Source organism: Thunnus albacares, chromosome 10 (genome assembly GCF_914725855.1).
Source record: "Thunnus albacares chromosome 10, fThuAlb1.1, whole genome shotgun sequence".
Classification (NCBI taxonomy): Eukaryota; Metazoa; Chordata; class Actinopteri; order Scombriformes; family Scombridae; genus Thunnus; species Thunnus albacares.
This window is the reverse complement of record NC_058115.1, coordinates 3,260,197-3,287,954: the sequence shown is the minus strand read 5'-3', so window position 1 is coordinate 3,287,954 and position 27,758 is coordinate 3,260,197. Positions and strand designations below refer to the sequence as shown.

The 27,758-nt window shown below is 40.7% G+C and overlaps 3 protein-coding genes across 6 annotated transcripts in view; all 3 read left to right on the top strand.

Annotated features, from left to right (window-relative positions):
* The first annotated feature begins 617 nt into the window (after nt 1-617).
* spdl1 (spindle apparatus coiled-coil protein 1) lies at nt 618-7,294 on the top strand. The gene is made up of 14 exons (XM_044364247.1): nt 618-728; nt 2,319-2,489; nt 2,709-2,885; nt 3,736-3,930; nt 4,073-4,222; nt 4,648-4,746; nt 4,903-5,013; nt 5,104-5,244; nt 5,398-5,504; nt 5,702-5,822; nt 6,083-6,149; nt 6,291-6,482; nt 6,633-6,702; nt 6,970-7,294. Exons 2-14 carry the CDS (start codon nt 2,319-2,321, stop codon nt 7,115-7,117), a joined length of 1,749 nt encoding a protein of 582 aa, XP_044220182.1. The 5' UTR covers nt 618-728; the 3' UTR covers nt 7,118-7,294.
* A 406-nt stretch (nt 7,295-7,700) lies between these two features.
* On the top strand, nt 7,701-13,508 carry sil1 (SIL1 nucleotide exchange factor). Its single transcript, XM_044364248.1, has 12 exons — nt 7,701-7,851; nt 8,310-8,421; nt 9,135-9,279; nt 9,370-9,475; nt 10,057-10,162; nt 10,410-10,496; nt 11,128-11,223; nt 11,336-11,457; nt 12,031-12,127; nt 12,229-12,393; nt 12,543-12,707; nt 12,959-13,508. Exons 2-12 carry the CDS (start codon nt 8,314-8,316, stop codon nt 13,157-13,159), a joined length of 1,398 nt encoding a protein of 465 aa, XP_044220183.1. The 5' UTR covers nt 7,701-7,851; nt 8,310-8,313; the 3' UTR covers nt 13,160-13,508.
* Nucleotides 13,509-14,617: 1,109 nt separating this feature from the next.
* Nucleotides 14,618-27,758, top strand: part of uvssa (UV-stimulated scaffold protein A) — a 40,414-nt gene continuing 27,273 nt past the window's right edge. Inside the window, exons 1-8 of one of the 4 annotated variants that reach the window (XM_044364393.1) lie at nt 14,618-15,038; nt 16,530-16,658; nt 17,000-17,153; nt 17,262-17,438; nt 18,937-19,057; nt 19,403-19,936; nt 22,062-22,171; nt 22,419-22,547. In XM_044364393.1, the coding sequence (XP_044220328.1) occupies nt 16,549-16,658; nt 17,000-17,153; nt 17,262-17,438; nt 18,937-19,057; nt 19,403-19,936; nt 22,062-22,171; nt 22,419-22,547 (1,335 nt within the window). In that variant the 5' untranslated portion in view covers nt 14,618-15,038; nt 16,530-16,548. Of the gene's footprint in view, nt 15,039-15,687; nt 15,892-16,512; nt 16,659-16,999; nt 17,154-17,261; nt 17,439-18,936; nt 19,058-19,402; nt 19,937-22,061; nt 22,172-22,418; nt 22,548-27,758 lie in introns of those variants that run through there. The other 3 variants (XM_044364394.1, XM_044364392.1, XM_044364391.1) reach the window with 3 other exon arrangements.

Here is a 27,758-nt window from a genome sequence, read left to right as displayed (position 1 = left end):
ATTGGACAAACTAGCTAAACAAACTGTTAAAAAAAGAAAACATAGACACCGCAATTAAACTTTCAAAATTAGAGGGAACGGGTATTGCATGGAGGAAAAAAATCAGTAAACAGTGGCGGCAGCACTGGGATCAGGAGGTAAGAGGAAGACAACCACATGCAATACAAAACAGAGTGAGAGAAACAGGGGAGGAAGGAAAAGAGAAGGCAGTAATGACCAGACTAAGAATAGGACACAGTAACCTGAACAGTACTCTCCACATTATAGGGAAGCATCCAACTGGACATTGTGAACACTTTCAGGTACCAGAAACAGTAGAATGTGTACTTCATAACTGCAGGAAATATACCTCAGAAAAAAGGACATGATGGAGGGAATGAGGACATCAGGGATAACAAGAGAAGGTTTAAGGGGCATACTGGAGTGTGGTGGAAGCCGACCAAGCAGGAAGTGTCTGGTCAGCTTTCTTGAAAGAAAAGGATTGATAGGAAAAATCTGACAAACCCAACACTGTGGAGGTTAACTAACCCCCGAAGATGGCAGTAATGCAACATGAAGAACGCAAGGTGCTGTTAAACCCCAAAGAAGAAGAAGAAGATGCGGAGTCCACCTGACTGGCCAATCAGGCTCAACTCTCGTTAGGGCACGAACTCGTATCGCGATAGTTCAGACCTGGATTCAAACTGTGGCGGTTTGATTGTTTGACAACTGTGCGCTACGCCGACAAGGTAAATATCTACATTTATGTGCTCGTATATTGTGTATATTTTATAGTAACTTAGTTTAGTAGACTCAATGGCGTTTGTTTGATAATAACAAGTTGGTAACTTCAGTTCCACCGCCATGATTGTCGCCACTGTCTAAAGTTAAGCAGACAGAACTTGACTGGCTGGACAGAAACGTTAAGCCTAAAATTACCTTAGTAACGTATCTTATTCGACGTTAAGCTTCCATAAACAGTGGTGCAAAGTAACTAACGTTATGTACATTTACTTAAGTACTGTACTTAAGTTAAGCACAATTTTGAGGTACTTGTACTTCACTTGAGTATTTCAAGTGTATGTGATGCTACCTTATAACAGTTAGCTACTTCCACTCCACTACATTTCAGATGGAAATATTGTACTTTCTCTTCCACTACATTTATTTGACAGCTTTAGTTACTTTTCAGATGACAATTTGACACAATGGATAATATAACAAGCTTTTAAAATACAACACATTGTTAAAGATGAAACCAGTCGTTTCCAACCTTTTTGGCTTTTGACGTCTTACAAAAAGCAGTGTGTAGTCGGGGTCACATTTCACATGTCTATGAGTTGTTAACAGCTCCACCAAATAGTGATTATTCCCTCTAAACTTCTCACATGCTTTCATTTCAATAAATGTTCAAATGATCCAATATTTCACCAAAATCTACCAAGACTAAACTAGTTAACTGTATATAAAGTAGTGTAAACTAGCTCCACCTCCAGCAGCTACAACAGTAACATGCTGCTCTAACACTGATGCTTCACTATTAATAATCTAATGATGTCATATATAATAATATATCAGTCAGAGGGACCAAACCACTACTTTTACTGCAATACTTTAACTACATCAAGCTCATAATACTTATGTACTTTTACTGTAGTATGATTTTTCATGCAGGACTTTTACTTGTAATGGAGTATTTTTACATTGCTGTATTGGTACTTTTACTGTAGTAAAGTATCTTAATACCTGTTTCACCACTGAAGAGACTTTCTCATCGTTCATGATCTATAAAATGTATTTAGTTGTTGGCTCAGCTGACTGAAGTGTATTGTGATGTGTGGATTATGAAGCGTCTGAGGATAATGTTAAATGGCTCATAGTCTTCAGTCTTCCAGCTTTTTATTTAGCTTAAAAAGATAAACATGTAGTGTAACAGTAACTGACTTGTTAGCATTAACACTAGCTAACTTAGGAAGATGAAGAAATAACAAAGCTGGCTGTTAGCTAGCGTTACATTACTTGCTACGCAAAGCTCAGGTCTTGAAGGAATTAGTTGGCATTAATAAACATTGAGCTACCTTTGTGGTACAGGCTCCAATGCAGACATTCATTTAAAATGTCACTAAGCCAAAATGACCCAGGCAGGGAAGATTTTATGGACCAAGTAAATAACTTGTAAATAAAGCCTGTGATATAATTATGTACCTCTAACAAAAATGTAATGTAGATATATTCACACACATATTTGCGAGGTCATTACAGTGACTTAAACCAGTGCTCAACAGGGCTGGAAGCATAAACCTGAACCTACAGACATCCTTCTCTCCTTGTCCCTCCAGATGTGTGAGAAATCAGCAGAAGAGGAGATACAGCGGCTGAGGAGCCAGCTGAGGGAGAGGGAGGAGCAGGTCCAGCAGGCTGCCCAAGCTGGATTGGATCTGCTCAACCAGCAGATGGAACTGCAGAACAGGCTGGAGGAACAGAGAGTGGAGATGACCAACGCACTGGAGGTATGACCCGAATCATAATGGTATCACAATCTCAATGGTATCTAGCCATGCAGATAGTTTCAGTTCAGTTTCAGGGTTTTAATATATCCACATGTAAAATGTCAAGAATTTCTTCATGACAAAATAGTTCCAATGACTAGTGTTCACAGTGAAGTCTGCTGATTATCTAGACATTGTTTCAAACTTCTACACCTGCTGTCTGTGTGATGCGTGTTTCAGGCTCTCGAGCAAGACAAGTACTCCCTACAGAAGGAAGTTGAGCTGAAGACTCGGATGCTGGAGTCGTTGCAGTCAGACTATGACTGTGTAAAGAACCAGCAGAGGCAGCAGCTTCAAGAAGAACAAGAACATCTGGAGAGGAGCCACAGCATGGCAATCAATGATCTCAACAACAAGGTACATTGACCGATGGTCTCCTATTGTCTGGTGTTGGAGAGTAGAGAAGCAAACAGATTTAAGTTCATTTTATTCGTCCATTTAACATACAAACTTACAACCTAAAGCTGCACTAATCAATATTTTTTTATATTAACAATGGATCAAATGACGATCAAATCAAATGATGTGTAAAATGAAAGAGGTCACTAGTAGTGATGAATCCAGAGAAAACTATCAGCAGCCTGCAGCTTTGTAGCCTCTTAGCTCTCCAAACTGTGCCACTAAACAACAGACAGGCAGTTAGTTAGGAGCTGGTAGAGAGAAAAACCAGAGCTAAAAGAGAGTGAATATTGGTCTTATCTTCACCAGATGGATAGAAACACAACTCCAAATGAATGATAATGTTGCTCTCTGTCTGTTGGATGTGAAAGAGGAAATTGTTTACCAACATGTTAGCCATAAAAACTTTATAAGGTGATAATTTGTCAATGTTCTTTATAGCTTGTTCTGGCCAAAAAAACAATTAATGCAGCTTTAAGTAACACAAATATCACTACATTTCTCCTAAGAACAATATAAGTACAGTACAATTTAGCTACAATTTCAAAATCAAAAAAAAAAAAATCAAATTCAAAAAAGTACACAAAATTGAACAAACACTCTACATTTAGGAAAAAAGATTTCATTAACTAAAAATAAACGTATTTAGATATATGTTGACTACAGCTTTAAAGGTTTTGCAATGTTTTAATAGTATTTACTGTGCTGGGAAGTGATTTAAAAAACTCAGGCTGTAGTTGTCTTTCTCACCACCATAAATAATCAGCAGAAGTATAACATTGCAGTTGATGTCTTTGTCATGATTCAGATGCTGAGGTTGCAGTCGGCTCTGGATGAATCCCAGCTGAATGAGAAACAGCTGAAACACAAACTGGAAGTGCAGACAGAGACGCTGAATAACAAGATGGAGGAGCTGCGAGCTCTGAACGAACACACCCAGAGCTCCATGACGTCTGAGATGATGGAGGTGCAGATGAAGATCATGGAGCTTGAGAACATTAAGGTGAGAGGGAGCTTTCTCTAATCTGCTGCTGCTGCTTCTTTGCAAAGTGCCAAACAGGATCTCATCTCATTCTAAACGGTGTTCCTGATATTTAGTGCTCTTGAGCGAGAGAGAGAGAGGTGAACTGTGTTTTGTCTACCAGGTGGAGTTGGAACAGACGCTGCAGGAATCACAGTACAGAGAGCAGCAGCTGGAACTGACCAATAGCAGCCTGCAGCGTCACCTTGAGCGAATCACAGAGGAGAAAGAGGACAGAGAAAAAGAAGCTGTTTCCTGGTTCAATTCATTAGAGGTAACCATGGTTACTACATTTGTACAGAGTTCATAGCTGAAATAAATAGATTGAGCCTTATTCAACTTTGTTAGTGTGTGTGTGTGTGTGTGTGTGTGTGTGTGTGTGTGTGTGTGTGTGTGTGTGTGTGTGTGCGTGCATTAATACACCTTTGATCATCAAGATTTATCAATACAGGTTACTGAAGGACGATTCCAGTTGAAGTTGGATTAATATCTTCAGTGTATATCTTACATTGATATTGAAACGTTGACTTTATGACTACAGAGAGAAGCCTCAGTGTTCAGAGCATCCACTACTTTAATCACAGCACAGTTTTGCACGATGAGATGGGAAACACTGACCGTCTGTGCATCTCTTTGTCCCTCTGTGTCAGTAATTGCGTCTCTATGTCTTTATATCTCTGCCTCTCCGTCACGCCACAGAAATCTCGTGAGGCGAACCGGGACCTCCAGATCCAGTTGGACCAGGTTCTACAGCAGGCCCAGGATCCAAACAGCAAAGGCAACTCCCTGTTTGCTGAGGTAAAAACCAAACTGAGTTATACAGAAACCCAACAGCAAGGGGAAGCTCTGAAGTTAGAGCTAGTTAGTTGAACCGTTCTACCTAGCTGAGTTAAACAATCTCAAAAACACTATAAATTGTGTGTGTGTGTGTGTGTTTATCTTTTTGCATCACAGCTGGAGGATAAGCGCTCTGAGATGGAGAAACAGCTTATCAGTATGAAGGTCCAGTATCAGTCGCTGCAGAAACAACACGCTTTCAGTAAACAGCAGCTGCAGCGCATGAAGGTACTGTGTGTTGTAGAGGGCAACCGGAGAAATGAAAATATAAAGGTGCACACGACTTGTTACTTGAATGGATGTTCATGTGTCTCACAGATCCAGATAGCCACTCTGATGCAGCTCCAGGGATCGAGGGCTGACCCTGCTCAGCTGGAGAGACTGCAGTCCATGCTGTCAGAGAAGAACGGAGAGATCCAAAACCTAATGACCAAACTACAGAGACTGGAGAAGGTGGAGGTGAGCGGGAGTGACACAAACCAATCAACAGACTAAAGAGAAAAGTTGAATTGTTAAATAGTCTTGTGACTGAACTACAGAAACTGAGGCAGGTGGATTTTTTTCAGATGCATTATGTAATTGAATATCTTGTTCTATATCTTGTGTGTGTAGATGATGTTGAAGTCTCAGCCAGCTAATCCTGCTCCAGCTGAGAGCGGCGACGGCCAAGATGAAACCTACTACACCGACCTGCTCAAAATGAAGCTCAACAACACCGTGTGAGTTTGAACTGCTTCATCAGCAAATCAGTTGTGTAAAACCTCATTTCATCAAGTAGTTTGTCACATCTGCCTCACATATGTCTTCCAGAGGTATTTACAGTTCAAAGGGGAGTATCTTACATTTGCTGCTCACACAGATATATCTATATGCATAAGGTCCTTGGTTCACTGAAATCTTGTGTGTGTGTTTTCAGTAAGGATGCAGAGCGTCTAGGAGATGAACTTTCCCTACAGAGGATGAAGTCTTTGTCAGAGAGCCAGAGAGCTCTGGAGCTGGAGAGGAAACTCTTCACATCTGAACGGCTGCTCAAACAGGTGAAAAGCTGCTCTTACTGTCATTGTGTCTGTTGAAGTAAAGATGCTATTTTAAGCATGAAGGAAGGAAATGTGCCAAAGAAACTATTTTTAAACTAATACATTTTTCTGTGTGCAGTCGTGGCTCTCAACACGTCATTCATTTTCTTTCGTCTTGATATTGAACTACATACTTCTACAGTATACAGTATGATCCCTGTATTGTGATATTTGAAGTAAAGCTTTCATGGTCTATTTCTCTTTCCTGCGTCCTGCTAAAGGCTCAGAGCGATAAGATCAAACTGCAGCTACGAGTAGAGGAGCTTCAACACAAATATGAACCCAAAGGTAACTAGAATAATACTAATCCCACATTCACACATCAGGCATCTTTCTTCTGTTTCATTTCTGCAGGAAATGTATGAAAACTTGTTCCTCGGACTGTGTATGTAGGTGAACAGTATGAATGTTGAACATTTTTGTCTCTAGAGGCAAAAAAGAATCTCATCCAGAGGAGAAAGAAAGAGAAGCTTCCCGTAGACATCGCACCCTCCTCTGAAGCAGCCACATTTGATAAGGGTGAGCAGGTCGTTGCCGTGGAGATGGATGTCACAAATACTAAGACTACAGACCCTGAGGCTGACACCTGTCCTACAGCTGAGCCAGTGAGCTCAACACAAGGTTTGTGTTGGAAGTCAGTTAAGTGAAACAGGATCAAAATATGGAATCAAAATGAAATCCGGTCATATAAGCATTACCTGTAAGTGATGTCTTCATGTGATGTGATGGCATGGCACCATTAATCATTCCTATTTTGTGTTGTGTGTTCAGAGCCTGAGCCAAGGCCTGCGAAGTGTGTGAAGATCAGTGGAGATGAGCCTGTTGTGATTCCCAACCCCAGGTCAGTGTATGTACTGTCAGCAACAGTGAAGATTCAAGGACATTTCAAGCTTCACAAAACACACATTTATTTCTCTGTGTCCTAGTTTCAGTGTCAGAGTTGAGTCTGGAGCTGCTGATTCTTGTGTTCAGTCAGGAAACCAGTCGAAACTTTCAGTGACTTTTGTCTCCGCAGTTTATTCCTCCTTACTTCAGTTTGAGATACTTCGATCCATCTCATTTCTCCTCTTTACACTGACTGTATGAATGTGTGTGTTGGTCTCCTCAGCTCTCCTGTGACGGACTATGATGTGAAGGAGTTGGAGGAGAACCAGCAGCAGAACAGAAGAGAGGAGAGAAGAAGGAAACAGAAAACAGTGGAGATGATCCATGTCAGCTCTAACAACAGCATGGAGAACCAGTGTGCTCAGCAATAAGACTCACTTGGTTTATGTGCTGTGTGTATGTGTATGCTGCTATAAATAGTCTGTATCTCTTTAACCTGAATACTTCTACTTTTACAAATTGCCTGTACTTTTTTCCCCCCACAGTACATTGTATACTGTCAATATTTAATCTTAATAAAAACATATAGCAACATACAATATTTTGTTTGCTTTTCCAGAACATCTGAATATTTGTCTGTTTACTTCCATTCTCTGTTTATGTTGACACAATAGATTTAACTTTAATAGATGTGTACATTTTGTCAAATTCACTTGAAACAGACCTTTATGTGCCTTATCAGTGGTGCTCAAAATGCTTCGTAGGGAAAAATAATAGTTGAAGAGCTATTCAGAGACAATGTTTTCACTATTTAAGTCTAAAATTGTTATGTTTCATTATACTATATTATATTATTTTATGTTGTACAGACTAACCTTTGTGGCATATTGGTTATTTGTGGCGGTGTACTATACAGTAAAAACAACCATTATATTGTAATTGCTATTCTCACTCCTACCAGTTGGTGGCAGCACTTTTGTTATTGACAAACCGCGATACCGCGTTAAAGAAGAAGCCACATATAACGTGGACCAATGAGACTGCAGTGGAAAGTGATAGAAGCCTTCAGATGTATGCGGGAACTGTCGCTGTGCTTGTGTGAAGTCACGAGAGATAAACACTGCACTTCTATCTGCTTCTCACCTTTTACCTTCACTTGAAGCAGGTGAGTTGCTGCCGCCAGCTGACATTATTATCTGAGTCGTATCCAAGCTAACACTGAACTGTTAGCTGATAGTGTTTGCTGTTCTGTGGTCACTACCAGTCAGTCCCTTCATCCTTGCTTGTGGATATTCATGCTCTTGTCACTGACGTTGTCACGCCGAACTCATGATGGTCACACATCTGTCTTACGGTGTATTTGCGGAGCCAACTCTAAATATGCAGTGAAAAAAGTACTAAAAAGACACCACAGATGAGGTTGTTGTTATTCTTTGGTACATTTGACTATAACGGACAAAGCAACATTAAAACGTGAGATTTGTGAAGGGAGTCTGGCCTGGTGAGAGACACTCAGCAGGCAGACTGAGCTCAGATCCAGGTGTTAGCAGCTGGCCAGCTGGGGTTTAGAATATGAGCTTTATATATGATACTGACGTACCGGTGTGTCCTCCTGTGTTTCAGCATCATGAGGCTGATATCCAGCAGTGCAAGAGGACCTTCATCCAGCTGTTTAAGCCTGACTTTTCTCATGCTGCTGCTTTGCTGTCACATAGCCAGCATTCTGGGCCACAAGGTGAGTCATATTGTATTATAGTTGTGTCGTATGCTGGGTTTGGTGACAGGCTACTCTGTGTTATGTTATGTAATGTTTCAGCACTTTTGGGGTGGGACATGCAACAAGGTGACATCAGCTTGTGTGTAGTTAAAATTTAATATGGATGAGAAGACAGCCACATGGTGCAACTGCAGCTTGTACTTAATGCCTCAAATAGTCTCTGATTTTATCATACTGACTGCTGACCAGGAGGAGCATCTGCAGAAAAGGATATTTTCAAATGAAATTAAAGCTTCAACTAATGTGAGAAAAGTCATGAACTAGACATAAAAAACTGAGTTTTGATTACCTGAGGCTTAGTTTCCCTCATCACAAGGGAGAAGTAGTGGCAAAATTGACAAAAAAATGCTGATTTCTTCTGTTTCTTTTGATTCTTTGGACAATAATGTAAGCAGCTTTCTGCAGCTGGAAGGTTCAGCAGAGAACATACAGAATGGTGTATATGGCAGTAAGGTCAGTGAGATTTCAAGCACTAAGATGGAAGTTGAATATTATGTACTGATCTAAGACAATATCTGAGTAAACAAACAGTTCAGTGCCTCTAAAACTAATATGCGAGCACACATAATAAATAAAGTCTTATTAAAAGCAAATGAGGCTTTCTGTGTTAAAATGAAAACTTCCAGCAAGTTGTTGGTCAAAGATCCAGTGCATCCTTTTTGTCTGTGCAGTCTGAATCTGCCCTAACCGTGGTGGAGAATACAGAAGGAGGAGAAGGAGCAGGTAGCGATGAAGACGAGGAGGCGACAGTCGAAGAAGATGAAGGAGATTTAGAGGTGGTCCAACCTACTGAGGAGTGGCAAACACTCAAACCAGGTAATGTATGTAGTGAGAGGATGTAAAGGTACTCTGTTGTACTCAAACATCATCTTATTTTGTTTTTTGACTTTGTGTGTGTGTCTGCAGGCCAGGCGGTGCCAGCAGGTTCCCATGTGAGGCTGAATCTCCAGACAGGTCAGAGGGAGGTCAAACTGGGAGAGGAGCAGCTTAAATACTGGACAGAGGAACACAAGTATGTACAAGCAGCAGAGACAGTGATCACAGCCGCCTGAGTCTTTCTGGGTTTGTCGTGCAAAGTTGACCTCTCCAGCTTGACCTTCGTTCTGATGAATCTTCACCCAGTCTGAACTCACCTGTTCTCTGCAGCAGTTTTTTTTTTCAAGGATCTCACTGCAGTTGACTCCTGGCACTGTTCCCTGCAAACTTAACTTCAGGATTCCTGCATATATCCTGTCCCTGAATCCTGATCAGTCTCACAGTCACTGCGGATGAGAAGCAGCCTCCACACGTACTGTACAGATTGTTATATCCATGTGATGGTGGGCTGCTCAGGGTTCAGGTCAAGGTCAAATAGACTGAGGTCAACTGGCTTTTAATGAACACTGATTCTCTCAGAGGTTATACTTTCACTTTCTCATCTGCTAAATAGTGGATTTATTGTTCTAAATCCTCTTTGCTGGTGTGATGGTAGAAAATTCACAGCATTGCCAACACATGTTGTACAAGGTAACAGGAAGAAGATTAGATAACATATATATATATACATATATATATATATATATATATATATCAACAAAAGTCTGTGTTTCCCAGGGAGAAGAAGGAGACCAAGCCCTCCTTTAGTCCTGATGAGCTGAAACAGGCCATGAAGAAGATCAAGGAAGACCAGAACCCTGCGAGCAAAGACGCAGACCAGCAGGTATTAATAAAGCATAGAGAGTATACAACACACTGACGTAAAGCTAAGATATAAACATCCATTTTCTGGAGAGTTTGAGGTGCTGAGAGCTGAGGTGTAATATGGTTTCATACACAGAACTCTGGAGCAACAATTTTTACAGTTTTTCACAACCCAGAAATATATATATATATATATATATAGAGTGTGTCTGCATCTGTACAGGTATTCATTACCGACATGTTCTCTCCTTGCTGTGTGTTTGTAGGACTCTGTGTCATCTAAGTTTCGCCCTCTTGAGGAGTTAAAGAGAGACATGGCTCAGCTGGACCTGCTGGTTGAGACGGATGTTCAGGTACACGACTGTGAGCTAAATATGGGAGAACTGCGTCATTGAGAGAGACAACAATGTCCCAATGTCAGAATATTTTCTTTTAATCATGTTAACAGAGCAGAGCTGTCACTGACAGTGACTGTCTATCTATTTTAAAAAGTCTTCAAAATCGAATCGAAATGTGAGTTCTAAATGTTTTTGTATGGTGGTCACAGGCTGTCAGGAGATGTTATACACCTATAAAGTAAAAGTGTGATTGTTTGGACAGTGGATTGAGCTGCAGGAAGCTCTTTAATCCTGCTGAGCAGAGTTTCAGTCAAACACTGTCACTACTGTCAGCTCCAGTAGCTCCAGTAGTTCATCCACTCACAGTGGACAAGTGTCAATTTTAGCAAAACCTTAAATGAACTTAGATTAATTCATCATTTTTCTTTGGTTAAACCATCCTGCTGCTTGTGCTGCTTGTACTTTTACTGCAGTAGGATTTTTCATGCAGGACTTTTACTTGTAATGGAGTATTTTTACGTTGCTGTATTGGTACTTTTACTGAAGTAAAGTATCTTAATATCTCTTCCACCACTGAAGAGACTTTCTCTTTCTTTGTATTTAGTTGTTGTCTCAGGTGAGTGAAGTGTATTGTGATGTCTTGTAGGTTATGAAGCGTCTGCTGGATCAGTTCAACAGCAGCAACTCGACTATGCAGCAGCGGCTGAGCATCCTGCTGGAGCTGGAGTATCTGGTGCATCAGGTAACAACACACATCAGAACCTACACATACGCTCTGAGGATGAAAGATTAAAGACAGATACTGAGAGTCACGTTTTTTAACTTCTGTGTTTGTGTTTGTGTGTGTGTGCTAGGTGGATAACGCTCAGACCCTGTGCTCGATGGGGGGTCTTCAATTCATTCTTGAAGGTCTGAACAGCTCTGACTTCAGATTACAGGAGAGTTCTGCCTTCGTCCTTGGCTCTGCTTTGGCCAGGTACAAACTGCAAACCTGTCACATCACATTTACCTAAAATATTCACTCTGCTACACCTGTACAATGTCAAACAACACCAGAATCCATCACTCCTCTGTCAAAATACAGTTATCTTACAGTTTGTAGCTGTGTAGTATAGAGAGACCACACCAGTCCTCTGTTTATACACATGTCTGAAAATGTTGATAATCAACACAGAACAGAGAAAATGCTACAAAAAGGCAAACTTCTGTCATAGAAAATCCAAATGAAGGACATTTCAGCACAAACAGAACCTCCATGGATGGTTATCACTTAATATTAAAACTATATTTTTCTTGATGAGACTATATATGAGCTCTATTAGGACTGAAAGTTAACAGCAGTAATTTAGACCTGCAGATGTAGCCTTGGTGGTGGTGGTGGTGGTGCCATCCACAGGCAAGGAGAGTAATAACACTTGCACCACCTGCAGACAGTGTTAGTTTTCTTGCCGCTAGGCGGTGCAGCTTGCAGTGGAACTGCAGGTCTGAGGCTGGTGGACTGTTGCTCTGCAGGTTGATAATACTGACTGTTCTGTTTTCTGTCCCGCAGCAACCCAGTGGTCCAGGTGAAGGCTGTGGAGAGCGGCGCTCTTCAGACGCTGTTAACCGTCCTGGCCACCGCACAAGCACACAGTGTCAAAAAGAAGGTGCCTACATGTATCCTACACACCCGTTTATTTTCAGGAGTGTAAACATACAGGCTGTCAGTTGTTGATGTTTTCTGCGTGTGTGATTGTCCTCCTCTCAGGTTCTGTTTGCGGTAGCGTCCCTCTTGCGTCACTTCCCCTTCGCGCAGCATCACTTCCTGTCTCACGGCGGGCTGCAGGTGCTGTCAGAGCTGTTCAGGACAGACGGGAGAGGAGCTCTGCGTACGCGCATCGTCACCATGTTGTATGACATGATCAGTGAGAAGGTACCACAACTGTTAAATGTTATCTAGTAGGTCAAAGCTCTTTAAATCATCACTCTGGTTTATTCTTCTGCACTTTGTCATGTGGATGAAACCTCTTGTTGATAATGTAAGGTAGATGGTGCTGATGCTGGTCTCCTCTGGTCCACCAGGAGCTGATCTCTCAGGCAGGTCTGGACCCGGTGCTGGACGCCTCCCATGAGGAGCGTGTGCGTCAGTACTCCAAGGTGTCTCTGCAGGGGGAGCTGCTGGAGAAGGGCTGGTGCAGTCTGGTGCCTCAGCTGCTGGAGTCCTCTGAGCATGATTACAGAGAGAAGGTGGGTCCTAATAAGATAAGATGAGCAATCAGGTGTATCCAAAAGAAACCTCCATGTGGGGCCAAACAGATAAAAATGGTGATAAAAGGGAAAATTAAGTCAAATACAGGAAAAAAAAAAGGTAGGGAGCTGTGGTGAGAATGGTTACTGTCTATAACATTAATTAACAGCCTTTTAAAAGGCTGGCTAAACAAGTCAATGTAGTGTATGAAGTGAACTTATCCTAAGTGTTTGTCTGGTCCTTTTTGCAGGCTCTGCGGGCTTTGCTGGCGATGGCTCCGGTGTGTTTGGAGCAGTATCGCTCAGACAGCTCTCTGCTGGGCTCTCTGGTCTCTCTGAGAGACCAGTACCAGGAAATGGTCCAATCAGAAATGATTCTGGGAGAGGAGAACGGCTACTTCGCAGAGATCGTAGATCTAATAGATGCACTGCAAGTCAAAATGAATATCTGATGTATCTAAACAACGAGCGGAGTGACATTTTCTATCAGCAAACGGTGCAGAGAGGAGACAACAGACTAATATACACACTGTGGGGAGGAAACCACCTCCTAGTACAGAACTAACTCCTCAATGTCAGACTCAGTGCTTCTGTTACATCCAACTCAAGGACGAGGGATGTTACTCTGAGGACATGAGTGTTGGGCTTGATGCTGTCGATCAGTATGAACTTCACCAAGCAACATGTCACTGGTGGCCTCTGAAAGGTTTTGGAGAGGGACGAGAATTGGAGCAGATTGAATCTTTAAAGAGATATTTTTACTTTGTGTTGATTATTTAAAAATTAAATTATTTAAAATGATGGTGTCAAATTAATATGTTTAAACACTTGTAAGACTTTTGTGTTTAGGGATCTCTTGTAGCTTTACCTTCAAATCAAATCAGAAGTTTAAAGTTATACTCTTATACACTGGTTGATCTATGTAGACATCTGAAGAAGAAACAAGTCAGCCTGTGTGTGATACTGATACTTCCTATAGTCTGCAGACTGCATGGATTTAAGATGTGTGTCAGAGATCAGTCACAGGTAACGATAAAGTGGAAGTGCGTACAGAAAGCAAGCATGTTCACAGAGGGACTTTATTTCACAGCAGACATATTGGCATGTCATAGTAAAATGTCATTAATAACATTAATGATTGCTACATTGTAATCAGATGTTCCAACTTCATGCCTGTGGTTCTGTGCATGCTGGCTCAGTTCTTTTGTCAGGAAAGACATGTTGGTACATCACAGCAGGAAAAACTCAGGTGTAAATTCCATGTAGCTGCTTCAGTGTCAGGGTCCTGGTAGTGTAGAAGCTGCTTCACTGTCACACTCTTGAGGTGCATGTCAATTCCCTTATCTGATTGCTCCTCAATCCTTGTTTGACCCGGAAGTTGTTCCAGTCCGCCATCATCATCATCTTTGTTAATTGTCGGTCTGATCAACAAAAAAAAAACATGAACAACTTTCTTCATTTATTAGAAAGATTTGTCTTTTCATGATCTGTTATTTCCCTCATTAACTTTTATTATGGATAAAATTAAAGTCAAGGAGAGTCTGTCTGTCAGCAAGAAACAGTTCAAACACATTTATATTTGACATAATTTATTGTGATTTTCATTCAGTCACACAAGGCAGAAAATTTTCTGAGTGTCGGGTTTGTTATGAGTTACATCATTTCAATTTTCCCTGAAACATTTAGCTTAAAAAATAATTCAAAAGACACCCTGATCATATTCTGGGTTATTAAACAATGAATTCACAATCAAAATATCAATAAATACAGATGCAAATAATGAATAAATAATATAAATGCATTCTGCCAGTAGAAATGGTTGATGCGCCTCTGAACAGGACACAGTATAAATACTGAATGCAGGTTTTTATTTTTGTGCATGTGTTTGTTAAACAGGTAAAAGGCTACAGAGAGAAAATTGCTGCTCTGGCAGTGATAAGTCTGCACCTTTATTAGTATTAGCACAGTGCATATGTGTGCAGAAACAAAGCATCAAAAGTTGCTACAGCTTCCTCTCTCCTGGCATGGTTTTCTCTTTCCTTGCATGGTTTCTTTGCATCTTTAGTGGGACGGACTAAGGAAAAGATGGAAGTGAGGGAAAAGTGGATGCAATTTAAGGGAATTGGGGTGTATCCCCGGTTTACTGGGACACTAACAGAGCCATCGTTAATGTTATCAGTAACACCTGTGTGTTTACTATGACAAAGCAAAATGTCTGTTGAGAAAAAGGCAAGCTTATAACATTTGTGAAGCCCCAGCTGAGGCCCAGCTCCACTGACAGGACGGGGACAGGAACAAATAACAAATAAAGCTCCAACATCACCTTTTCTGGTATTGATAATTGTTTTCTTGCTGCATGAAACTGAAAACATCCAGTGTCATTCTAAGTGATCTAGAGTATAATGTTGATAGACTTCATCTTCACCTTGGAAGTTACCAGTAGTTTAATTAACTCAATCTACAACTAAAAAAAGATAAGATATAGCTAGTTTTTAGGGAATCTATCAAACAGCATTGTTCAGGGATAATGCTTTAGAAACAACTCTCAGTATAACGGAACATCATTCAGCAGCAATGAGCACAAAGTTGAATCAACACCTTTAAAAGCATCTTCAACAAAAACTGTATAGTTAATGAATTAGATTTTTATAGATGTAGACGTCATATGTTATTGTTTTATACTATGTATTCATATAGTTGATGTTACCATTGACCGTATACAGTCAATGGATGTAACAGACTGTAGACTGATGGGCTTCAGATCTACGCACAGCAGTGGAGCTTTATCCACGCTTTTATTCTGAAAAGCCGAACCGGCAGTACAAGCAACTAGCGGAAATCATCCACATTCTGTGAAGACCCGCCCTACTCTGCCTCTGATTGGCTCTGACCCTGATATTCTTACACTAACTGCACTAACCCAACCATCTCACTCCTCATGCCTAAACCTAGCCAATCCAACCAACTAAGGCAACGAGTGCTAGCCAATCAGAGGTAGAGTAGGGCGGGTCTTCGCGGAATACGGGTGGGAAATATTACAAAACAAAGGCATTCGAGGAAGCGGTACGAGACAAAACAATTGCTGTTAATTTATTAGGTTTTATTATGAACGACTCACAGGAGTCAGTCAGAGCAAACAGCTGGGATATTTCCTGAGGTTTAGTGTTTAATAACAAGATAATTGGTAAGTAAATCACTTTCTAACGCAAACAAGGACTTCAATAAAGATCCAGAGGAGGGGGATATCTAGATGTCTTTCTTTATGTGGTCTTTTTAAATTGTATGGAAATTATAAAGTTGTGTAAATATGTAAATTTTCAAGACACTAGAATTTGTAGTTGAAATCTCATGTAGCTACATTTGAACAGGTTGTATATTCATACATGGTGGGTGTACCTCTGTTATTACAGCCAAATGTAATCAATCTAATGGGTGACGAGCCTTACACTATAATATACTTTATAGTTAACATAGTATAGTATAGCTAGATTTACAAAAACAGCATTAGCAATTGTCTGACTTAACAATGCCGTAAATAGCATCAGAATAATCTTATATTTATTTTTATATTACAAGAAAGCTTTCCACAAGCTGTAGACAACAGTCTTGATATTCTCTTTTGCATGTAATTGTACCCACTTTATTTCAGAGATAGTAACACTTTGTCAGCAACACTTTGTCATTTCGTCTTTCTCTCTTTGTAGCTCTCCCCTCACTCTAGTCCCAACTTTTGCACTCATATATTCATCTCTTATTTTGTTGAATGGTTTGGCTCTTGAATGTAACTGTAGGTAAACTCTTTCAGTGTATGTGTGTCTGCAGGTTGTGTTAATGTCTGGTGATGGAGCTGTCTCAGAGGGACAGGCTGTCAGAGCTGGTGGAGGAACTGACCACATCAGGACAGCAGCAGCTCAACCAGGACAAGATGAAGGAAATCAAGAAGATCTGCAAGTATGTCACAACTTTAAGGGCACATGCCCACTCAGAGGGCTAAATCAGACATGTCGCTGGCTGTGCAGGTCGAGCAGGTTTTTGCTCCTGTCAACCTGGGGTCTGTGTTACAAAGCTAGATCAGTGGGTTAGCCAGCTAATTTGGGGTTAACTCTGGCTCTTTTTGTTTGTTTGAGCTCCTCATCACCTGTCACAGCAGCAATTCACTGCTTTATTTTTTATCATGTCAGACTTGCATCCATTTTTAGTCAAAGAACACACTATGGTCATGTCCTAGTTAAATATTTAGGATAATTACCAATCATGGTGCTAATGACTGTTGGCTCTTCCATTCCTCTCAGAGTGTCCAATGACTGCATAGACCACGTGTACCACTCGGTGATGTCCCAGCTCAACCAAGAACATGCTGAGATCCGACTGTCAGCCTTCCAGATCGCTAGTGAGCTCTTCTCCAGATCACACCACTTCAGAACCCTGCTGGTGGACAACCTCCAGGTACTGGAACACCAACCACCACAGCACCCAATTGAACAGATTATATTGTAAATCACAGTGGTCATTTTGTGTCCTCTGTCGTTTCTCTCCATCCTCCCCCTCCTGCAGGAGTTCTTGGAGTTGACTGTGGAGACGGACTCGGAGCAGCCCCTCCCTCCTCCTAAAGAAGTAGCCAGGAAACTGAGGTCACTGGCCATCCAGACTGTCCAGTCGTGGCAGGCCTCCTATGGGACGGCGTATAAGAAGTTGGCACTGGGCTACCACTTTCTCAAACAGGTCAAGAAGGTGAGAGAGACAAGATTGATTTTATGCATGTTTTTATGGCATTTTAACATTTTTTTTGTGTGTGTGTGGTTATATGCCAAACTAGTCAGTAACTTTTTTATTTGTAAATAATAAAATTACAGTCTTTATCTCATGTCATATGTTGTTTCTGTAGCCCAGTGTAAACTTGCTGACCATGAGCTATTGAAATAAAGCATTGGTTCCCTGTCAGACTGGCTCTATATTGATTATTTTATAAGTTAGATGCTCCACACAAGGTGATACAGTCCAGCCTTCTTAGACAGTCAACTAGCATCATGTTAGCTGATGAGCTTTAGGCCTTTTTCACAACAGACATGTTGTCAAAGCAGGAAAAGCACAGATGGAACTGATCACATTTGATGATGACTGAATCCCATTTAGGTTTTCCAAATTTTTGACCCTGGCACAGTGCATGATGGTTCAAATGTCTGCTGTGAAAAGAGTCTATACCAGAACAAGGTGCCCTGTGGGTGTCCCCATTTTTATTTATTATATCTTGTGCATGTGTATGTGGACACACATACCTGCATAAGCATGCAGGTGATGTGAACGAAAGAAGCTGGCTACTGATGGTTTTCACATTATGAAATAATCAACAGTTGGCTGTGGTAATGTACTAAGAAACTCAACAATGCACCTGCAAAGGCAAAGAAGAAAAAGACTACTTTCTAGCAAATGTAGATGTTAAACCTGCAGCTTTCAAAAAGTTTTAAAAAATGAGCAACTGTTTTATGAGGGAAGAAACGCATTGAACATGTTTGTTAAACCTCAGTCATACACACAATGTGTTTCCCTGGTAGCCTACTGGTTAAGACACATAATCTCAACATTCACCGATACTTGCGACTGTCAGGTATATATATACAGTACCAGTACCAGTCTAAAGTCTGGACACACCTCCCTGTTCCCTTGAATGAGAAAGTGATTGAGAAAGTGTTCAACTGGTACATAGTATATGTACACACACAATGTGTTTTGGTGAATAACACTGAATGTAAACAGAAACTTTATGTGTTTACAAGACAACTCCACATAGTGCCTTTAAAACGTACTCTGGTAATTTGCATTCTATTGTAGTTGGACTAAATGGTGGACTGCATTAGATGTTTGTAACTGTAAGAAACACTGCTTATGTGATGTGAGTTAACTGTAAAGACATGTTAGCCAGCTTGTAAACCATATATGTGTGTTTGTATGAGTAGAGAAGAAGATAAAGCACATTCATGGGTTGTTGAATGAAGTCTTGTCTGTTGGTGGTAATGCCATAATCATTTCAGCACTGTTCACACAGGTCTAGAAATTCAACATCGTTTCAGTACAAACCCACATGAGTCGGTATAGATATCCTCAGATATGATGTCAATATCCTCAGATGAGATGACTAACAGTATCACTATGATAGTGCAATTCTGTGGCTTTACAAGACTACAGTGTGGTGGTTTCTCATATTAATGAGGTGAAGTGTCCGTGTTGTCAGGTGGACTTCCAGGATGCTGAAGCCAGGACTGTAGCAGAGAGGAGGAGGGAGGAGGAGAGGCAGAGGAAAATGGAGAGGATCTACAAGGAGAGAGTGGAGGCAGCCACCAAAGACATGGAGGGTAAATACTACATCATTCAACAACACTACTGGTAGTGAGAATGATAATAACAACAAAAACGGGACTGGACCAAATATCCCATTTTTGCTTTCCCATGTCCCACTTAGATTAGGATAAAAGTTTTTGTGTGGTATTTAATTTTTCACATTAGTTTAAAAATATATATATATTTCAAAAGTTATATAAATTAAAATTTTGTGGTTTGTACGGAAATATTACTCTAAATGTGTTTTGTGTGTCTTATGTTTTTACATTTTTCAAATGACATTATCAGACAACTGATAAAGGCAAACAGCTATAACTTCTATCATAGCATTTATTAACAAAGTATTATTTCTTTGACAGAGGCATACCAGGACATTGAGGCGACACTGACAGAGATGGAGTCCTGTATGAAGCTGCTTTTCCCTAAGTTTGACCTCACAGATGACCAGACAACCAACAGCAGCCCTCCAAACTCCCAACCAGCCAATGAGTGTGTGCCTGATGATGAACAGCCCTGCTGCAGCAAAGACCTGAAGGATGACAAGAGAGAAGAGAAGACACAAGGGAGGGAGGAGGGCAGAAAAGAAAAGAAAGACAAAGAAGTGACAGAGGAGAAGACGGACAACAGGGAGAAGAAAAAAGCAAAGGAAAATAAGGAGAAAAGCTCTGACGATGAGGAGAGGGAGGATAAGAAGAAGAGGAGGGATGGGAATGAGGAGGAGAAGACTAGAGAGATGGAGGAAAGGCAGAGGGAGGGAGAGGAGGATGATGATGCTGAGGAGGAGGAGGGAAGTAGTGAAGAAGAAGAGGAGGAGCTTATTGATGAAGACTTGTTTATTCGGAACTCTGGGCTCATCTCTCATTCGTATCGTCTGGACCTGAACCTCAGTCCTGGTGGGTACAACTCATGTGCATAGTTTAGTGTAGTGAAGACAGTTTATTATGTAATATATACAACTGTAATGCAGTAAACCCTGTGTTTGTGATGCTTACAGTATTTAGATTTTGTTGCCACTGTGTCAGAGAAACACCCTTCTGTATAATTCAGTAAATTTCTAACAGCATCACAAGCTGTTTCCCCCTAAACAACCACAGCTTTCAACCATCACTTTTCTGACACACAAAACAACACTAAGACTCTACAGCCATGCTAGTGGCTCTGTGAGGGCTAAATGCTCACACCGACATGCTATCATGATCATGATGATGATGCATGTTGATGTTTAGCAGGTATAATGTTCACCCTGTTTACTGAGTTGGTTTAGCATGTTAGCAAGTTATCATTTGCTAATTAGTACCGTAGTACCAACCACAGCTGTGGCTGATGAGAATGTCATGAGTTTTGCAGGGATTTTGTCATACACCAAAATATTAGTCAAAATGAAATTTTAACCAGATGATGGTGCTAAATGAAAAGTTAGGAGATAATAGTTATTACAATTCGTCCTCTGCGAAACATGAATGTGTGAACCAAGTTTCACAGAAATCCATCTAATAGTTGTTGAGATAGTTCAATAAAGAACTTCAAAGTCAACCTCATGGTTTTACTAGAGTAACAATCAGAGGATCACCAAAGTCATTAGAATACATCATCTGGGGACCATGAATGTTTGAACCAAATTTTGTTCCAATCCATCAAGTACATGTGGACTTATATCACAGCACAAGTTGAAACTTTGACCTGCTGGTGGCGCTAGAGGAAAATCCAATCTGATAGTTGTCAAGATATTTCAGCCTGATCCAAAGTTCAGCTAGGTGTACCCAATAAACTATCAACTCAGGGTAGAAACTCTGTGTAACCATCTATTCATGTAGGGCTGACTTAGTGCCTTTTGGGCACTGACTGAAATGTAGAAAATGGTCTGCATTTTAGAAAAAAATATATATATACATACATACATGAATACTGTATAGGCACTAGTTTTTTTGCTATTGTTTTTTTCTTTTAAATCACATGATGCCCAGCCCTATTTGTACACTCATGGACTAAGTTTTAGGCACACATGCTTGTCATGGCTTATGTAGCTGTGATGAAGTATACAAAGCCTGCAGATGGGGTCAAGACAAATAAGACTAGTGGGATGAAACATGGTAGGGTTACTAAGATTGATGAAACTCCTTGTGTACCTTTTTTGATTTTTTTTACACTTGTTTTAGTGAAGCCTATAAAGATCAGAGTGAGCAAGGCAATGGCTTTCACAGTGGTATAATTGCTATTATACCATCATCTGGGTGAATACTATTTTCTGATTGGCCAGCAGGTGTGTGTTAAAACCGTGTATTGCAGTTCGGCTCAACTTTAATCACCATTCTAAATTCATCCGCTACCCAACCTGTAACCATAGTAACATTAAAGAGCACAGCTGTCAAAGCTTACTCGTTATGAAGTTTTGAAGAATGGGATACAGCAGAGGAAAAAGAAATGGAGAAGAAAAGAAAGAAACCAAGCGAAAAACAGCACAAGGAACTGACACCTGAAGAGCTTAAAATGATAGAGGAAGAGAAGGATGAGATTAATACAAAAAAGGCAACAAAACGGGCAGTTAATACACTGAGAGACTTTCTCTACCAAAAACAAAAGAACTCCACTCTGTTTCACATTGGATGGTTCTTCACCTCCACGTCATGCTTTAGAACCGTTAAACGCCCACCTACTCGTTGATTATCCCTTACATGTGATAGGTCATCAAACGACTCATGGTTCCTTGGAACAGGAGAGTGAGCTCAGTTTATTCCAAAGGGCTGCCCAGCCTCCAGATCTCTACCCAATAGCATACCATTGCAATGAGGACAAACGGAGGGGTTGCAGAAAAAACAAACAGCAAAAAAATCTAGTGTAAATCCATCATGCTGAGAACATTCCCAGTACCTCCTTGCAACCAGACCTCTAACAGTTCATTCTGTCCTCAAGGCAAAAGGGATTCCTGTTTGTCAATGTGCGAGTGTAACTAATTAAGTGGCATCTGAGACACTATTCTGAACTCTTCCTTTCCTTTGCTTTTCTTTCCTTTTCCTTCAGGTCTTCATGTTAAAGAGACAGAGGATAATGAGGCGGTAGTTTCCACGGTGATAGACCTCCATAGACTGATAACAACCAAGCATCTACCAGCAGTGCAGGGCTGGGTTCAGGTTAGTACACACAGACAGGGCTCGTATGTGTAGACATGTAATAAATTACCACATTAAAAAAGCTGGGAATTTGAGAATGCAACCTACTGATGCTAATAAACCACTATACCATTCCCTCTTCTACTACTGTTACCATTGGCTCTACTGCTGCTGTTAGTGCTTTAGAAGCCTGATTTCATACTTTATATTTTGCAAATAAATGCTTCTTTCTGTGGTCTAACCTGTCTCTGTGTGCATGTGTGTGTAGGTCTTCACCAAGTCAGGAGCTGAGCAGCAGCTGCTGAGGAGAGCGCTGGATCTGAAGAAGTCTTTAGAAGCTGCCCTGCAGAAGCACAAAGAGCTTCACATCGACTACAAGTCCAGGTTTCGCAAAGTGGTGAGTTATAATATTACAATATTACACCCTGACTGTTCTGGACGCTGTGTGGGTCTTGCATGTGTGGTTTGTTGAAGTCACCTGGTGGCAGTTAATAGTAGTGCAGCCTACTGTAAAGACAGGAAGTAGTGTTCATATAGTGTCATTACAGCCGCAAAAAAGATCCGTTACTAAACCGCCTTTGCTTTGTTACACTGAACCAAATAAAGCCAGCATAAAGCCGCCCCGATGTGCGCTTTTACATAGCATGCCGGTGTTCCGGATTCAAGGTGTGATGTGTAACAAAACAGCATCAGCATCCTGTCCTGCTGTGCTGGCTGTCCCTGATGTTGATCCATTGCTGTGAGTTGCGAAACAACTCTGCCCTCCCCCACTTTATATCTGTACCTTTTATACAGAACAGCAAGGCGGAATAAAGGCACAGCATTCCTGCCTTGAACAGGCTGTGTAAAAGGGACCGGTGTCTCTACAGTCCTGTTCCATCCATCGTTACAAGACTTGTAAGACAATTGTCTGTAAGTGGATTTATAATTAGTAATGTATTGATGCAGAAAACAGCACATTTCAAAAATGTATGGCAATTTGTTTATTTTATTAATTGATGACATAAGATTGCAGCTAAGCTAGTTTCCTAACCTTAGTTAATATCCTTTGCTAATTTTATACTTACCTGTTGGCATAGTTAGCTTTATTTACCGTGATACTTTATACTTGCTGTATAATACTTACCTTGTCATATCTGTAATTTCAACATGCCATTTTGTGTTTGTTACAGTTTACAAAAAAGAACTCTTCAAGTAAACTTCAGAAACCATCCTGGTTCTCCTGGAGTTTGAGTAGATGTTTAAGCTGACAGGATAGCTAGGCACTTGGACCTCTATAGAGGCCAGTACGCTGACTCTCTGATAATACTTAAAGTAACTTGCTACAGCATTTGCCACACTAACACATAAACCTGATAAATGCAGGACATTGCTCTCACTTATATTCTATTGGGAAATGAAAAAAGCTGAAAACATCCAGGAATATGTTAACAATAGCTTAACTTGAAGTTTATAAAAGTAAAACAATCACTGTGTCTCCCTGCTGACTGTCTAAAAGAGTTCAGTAGTTATATGTCAAATAAAAGGGTTAGGGTAAACTCATAATTCTCATATTAAAAAGATGCAGCAGTCAGTTATAGAGAGAGTTGCTCTTGGCTGATTTAAAAAAGCCAAAGATGCTTAGCTAGCTCAGCCACACTTAAATGTTCTCATACCCAAGACTACAGCACAAGCTGGTTATTTTTTCCTGCTAATATGGAGTTTGGTCAGCAGATGGCAGCATTGTACTACACATTCGGGGACAATGGTACAGATGTTACACTTGCAGAGAAGGGATTGCAGTTTGATTGAACCGCTTTGTGTCTTGATAAACACAAATTTTGTCCTACAAAAAAATAAGTCCAGTGATAGAAAGCAGTTTGTTCAATACTGTCTTCATGTTCCTCTGACCACTTCAGCTGACTTCTGACGTTTTCTAAACTCCCATACTCTGGGGTCACAGACAAAACTCACATTAGAATCAGTGAAATCCCGACTAAATCTTAATGTCCTTTGGGAAAAAAATACTTAACTCTGTATTTTAAGAGAGAAGCTTTTGATAATGACCTACCTATCAAAGCTGAGTTTCCTTAGAGCCAGCATCTAATGATTTTTACCTCCCAAAGGACTTGCAACACTGGCATCTGCACACTTTAAAATGTCTTCTTTATTATATCAGGAAAAGTACAACATTTCAAGTTCAATTTGGATCTTCTCCTGGCACAGAGGAATCAAACAGACTCAGGAGTGTTTCACTGAACCCCTGTACTGGATATTTGCACACCGCTAGTCAGTCAAAATGATATCAATATCACATCAAGTGACATTGTACACATAAAAGCCATTCCAAAAACATCAAATGCATTGAATTTTTAAAACATTTATCATGGAAAAAATGCTAAATGTACATACACACGTGTACAAAATCACTGAAAAGATAATCAACTTGAAAAAAATGAATCAAATCTGAGAAGTGTGAAAAAGTTCATGTTCGACAGCTCAGAATAGAATGCATTTTTAAAATTGGTGCTATATCACCCTCAGAGCAGCCCTAGTTCTCATCTGCAGCATCTAGTGGCCATTGTAAGAACTGCAGCTTCAGGTGTTTTTACACAGCTGTCACCACTCACGCTAGTCTGATGAAAGCCAGCTCACATTGATGTCTACTTAAGACTAGTACTGAGATGCCATAAGGAATGTCTTTGAATAGAACCTGATTGAAGCAATATTAAGTGTTCAGACTGAAATCAATGAAAAATCTACATAAGATTCTCTATATAAAATATACAAAATATTACAAATGCCCACTGCAAATTTCTTAAGCCCTTTTTTATTACCCAATCAGATTCATTAAAATACCCCAGTATTATTGTTTCATATCAGGTTGCTTGGCTCTTTTAAAATGCCCTTTTTCAGTTTTCCTCTTCAAATGTCTGTTCATTCCTGTATACCCATGGACTCCCCTAGGGAAGCATCATAATAGAGACGAAGAGAGAGTATGGAAATATTAATAGTTAAGACATTTGGTAGAGGTGAGATAGCAAGGCACTGCCATAATGCATAATGTATCAGAGACAGAGAGAAGAAATTGGGGAGCAAGGGGGAGGATGTACCCATTCATTCACTTTGTTACCACTAATGTGCCCCATAGCTTGACAGCTGATATGTCTATCTGACTGTCTCTATATCTAGCTTAGCATCGTCGCTCTGGTGTTGTTTGAGCTGACCCAAAATGGAGGCACAAAAAAAAGCTTGTTAGTTTAACTTATTGCTTGATTGCAATGGTTTAATTGGTGCTGAAATGTCTGGAGGTGTTTTGGAGAGGGGTCCATGCTGCATGCTTGCAGTGCGGTGAGATAGAAAAAAAGAAGAAAAAAAAATCCAAGAGGAATGGACTTCAGCCTGCAGTTTCAGGTTTTAAATGACCAATGAATGCAACCTGCTTTATGTGTTTGAAAAAAAAGCATAAAAGTTGTAGCGTGTGAATCCATCTTTAGCTGAACAGAGCGGCAGAGTGACAGTGACAGAGCGCCGGGCGTCTCGCTCTGCCTGGTTATCACTGTCAGGGACCAGTCTGCTGCACCAGCAGGCCCAGCACTGCGATAACCACACAACTTACAGCCCCTTTATCATAATTAGCTTTTCCTTTTTAGCCTTAAAAGGCCTTCCATTACTGGGTCCTTCTCTATCGGGCCGCTGACACACCACACGATTGGTTTCTCTCTCAACGGGCCTCTCAATATAGTCTCCCATAACGGGGGAGCCGGGGAGAGAGAGAAGGAGGAAGAGCCAGAGGAGGGGTGTTATGGAGGCAGATAGGGAGGCTTGTTTATTGAAGGAGAGAATAAGACAGAGGGAGGGTTGAGTGAAGACGCATTTACATGAAGTTAGAAGACTATTGAAAACAGAAATGCACAAGGCTGTTTTCTTTTTCATTGCTGACTGTTCCATTTGTGCAGTCTGAACATCTGAATGTTGGATGCTTATGAAATTTTACAAATCTAACATATAGCATGTGAATAAGACTGTTGATGGTCTTAGTTCAAATGATATGCTTCAGACGTTTTACTTTCTTAGTAGTTTTCCCAAAGATTGAGCCAGAGATTGTTTAAAATGGTGCCATCTACTGGTTGATCTAAACCATAACTCCAAGTATTGGCTGTGCCTAAAAGTGCTACACAATCAGCTGATTTTAAAGAGAAATGTGTGGTTTCTGTTTCTTTCTGGTGAGTCAAAAGCCTTGGAAGTGAATGCATTGCACACACATTTCTGACACAATATTGTTGGCATGTAGCTTAATACTCTGGGAGAACTGGGGTCCTCTGTTCTAAAACCAGGCTGGCAAAACAGGCTGCACTTTGTTTTTCCACCACCCCATCTGATACCCCTGATGTTGGACTTAGTCCAGAGGGAGCAGATGTCGGTCATTCTGGATGTTCCACACCAAACGCCGGCTATGTGCCATAAATCCGCTGAGGTTGGTGCCACCATAGCGAGCCTCTCAGAGATGTGTCAAAGACGAAGGGCGGCCGGCCAATATCTCATGGAGACCTTTGCTTTGTCATTTTCTGATTTGTCTGGTTTTACCTCCCATGTCCTTTTCAGGTCAGTGCTCAATGTTGACATCGTTTACCTGTAGAATTGTATTGTTGAGCATGGTACATGGTGGCTTTCTGGACCAAACGCCCCCTGATCTACCTTCAGCCTTTCTTTTCCAACTCCCATAGCCCACTAGTGTCTCTGTCCATGTAAAAAAAAAAAAAACAGATACACTAAGCTCACCCCTTCACTCTGCATGCTGTTGACTGGCTTGATAGCTGTATCAGAGACTGGTAGTACTGGCTCATGTGATTTTTTCCTTTTTCACCAAGAGGCGAGACTGTTGAAATTGGACGTCGTTATCCCCATTTGTCAGGTACATTGTGTTTCACCCTCTCTTTGATGGGCAGCTTTCTGACCCACCTTTGGTTGTGGCCTGTAGTCGTGGTTGGATGACAGATCATAAGAACTGGTTTGCTGGAACCATACTGAGACCTTTAGTTAGTAAAACAATTTTGTATCTTACAACAAGCTTTCCAATAATTCAGCGTTTCACAATATGAGGAAACAGGCAGCCTTCTTAGTATCTTCCTAAGAAGAGTGAGTATGTTTGAGAAGAGTTTTCAGGAAGAGCTATGTCAGGAGAATACCACATGCATCTGTTGAGTACTTCAAACTGAAAACATGGGCTTGTGTTTAGGAAGGGATAAGACATGCAGACTTATTTGAACATATCTGTTTTTAAGAGTGTATTCAGTCACTCTGGGCTCCATTCATACAGGCCTGGGCCTTGTTTACTGCTGATAACCCATCTTATCACAGCACAATGAATGTGAATAAACAAAGACAGACTATCCCTCTATTTCTCTCTTCTAACATTCCCTCCTTTTCATTTGTACATTCATTTTCTGAATTTGTCTCTCTGTCCTACACTAGAAATATGTATTTCTCTTGCTCTCTTTGCCTCTATTTCGCTCTCATTATGCATTATGTTCAGTCTTGGTGTTGTATTTATTGCACCTCAGCAAATTGGTTGATAAGTTATCTTTTCATTAATGGAGTAAAATAAGGAAGTGTGGGAGGACATGGT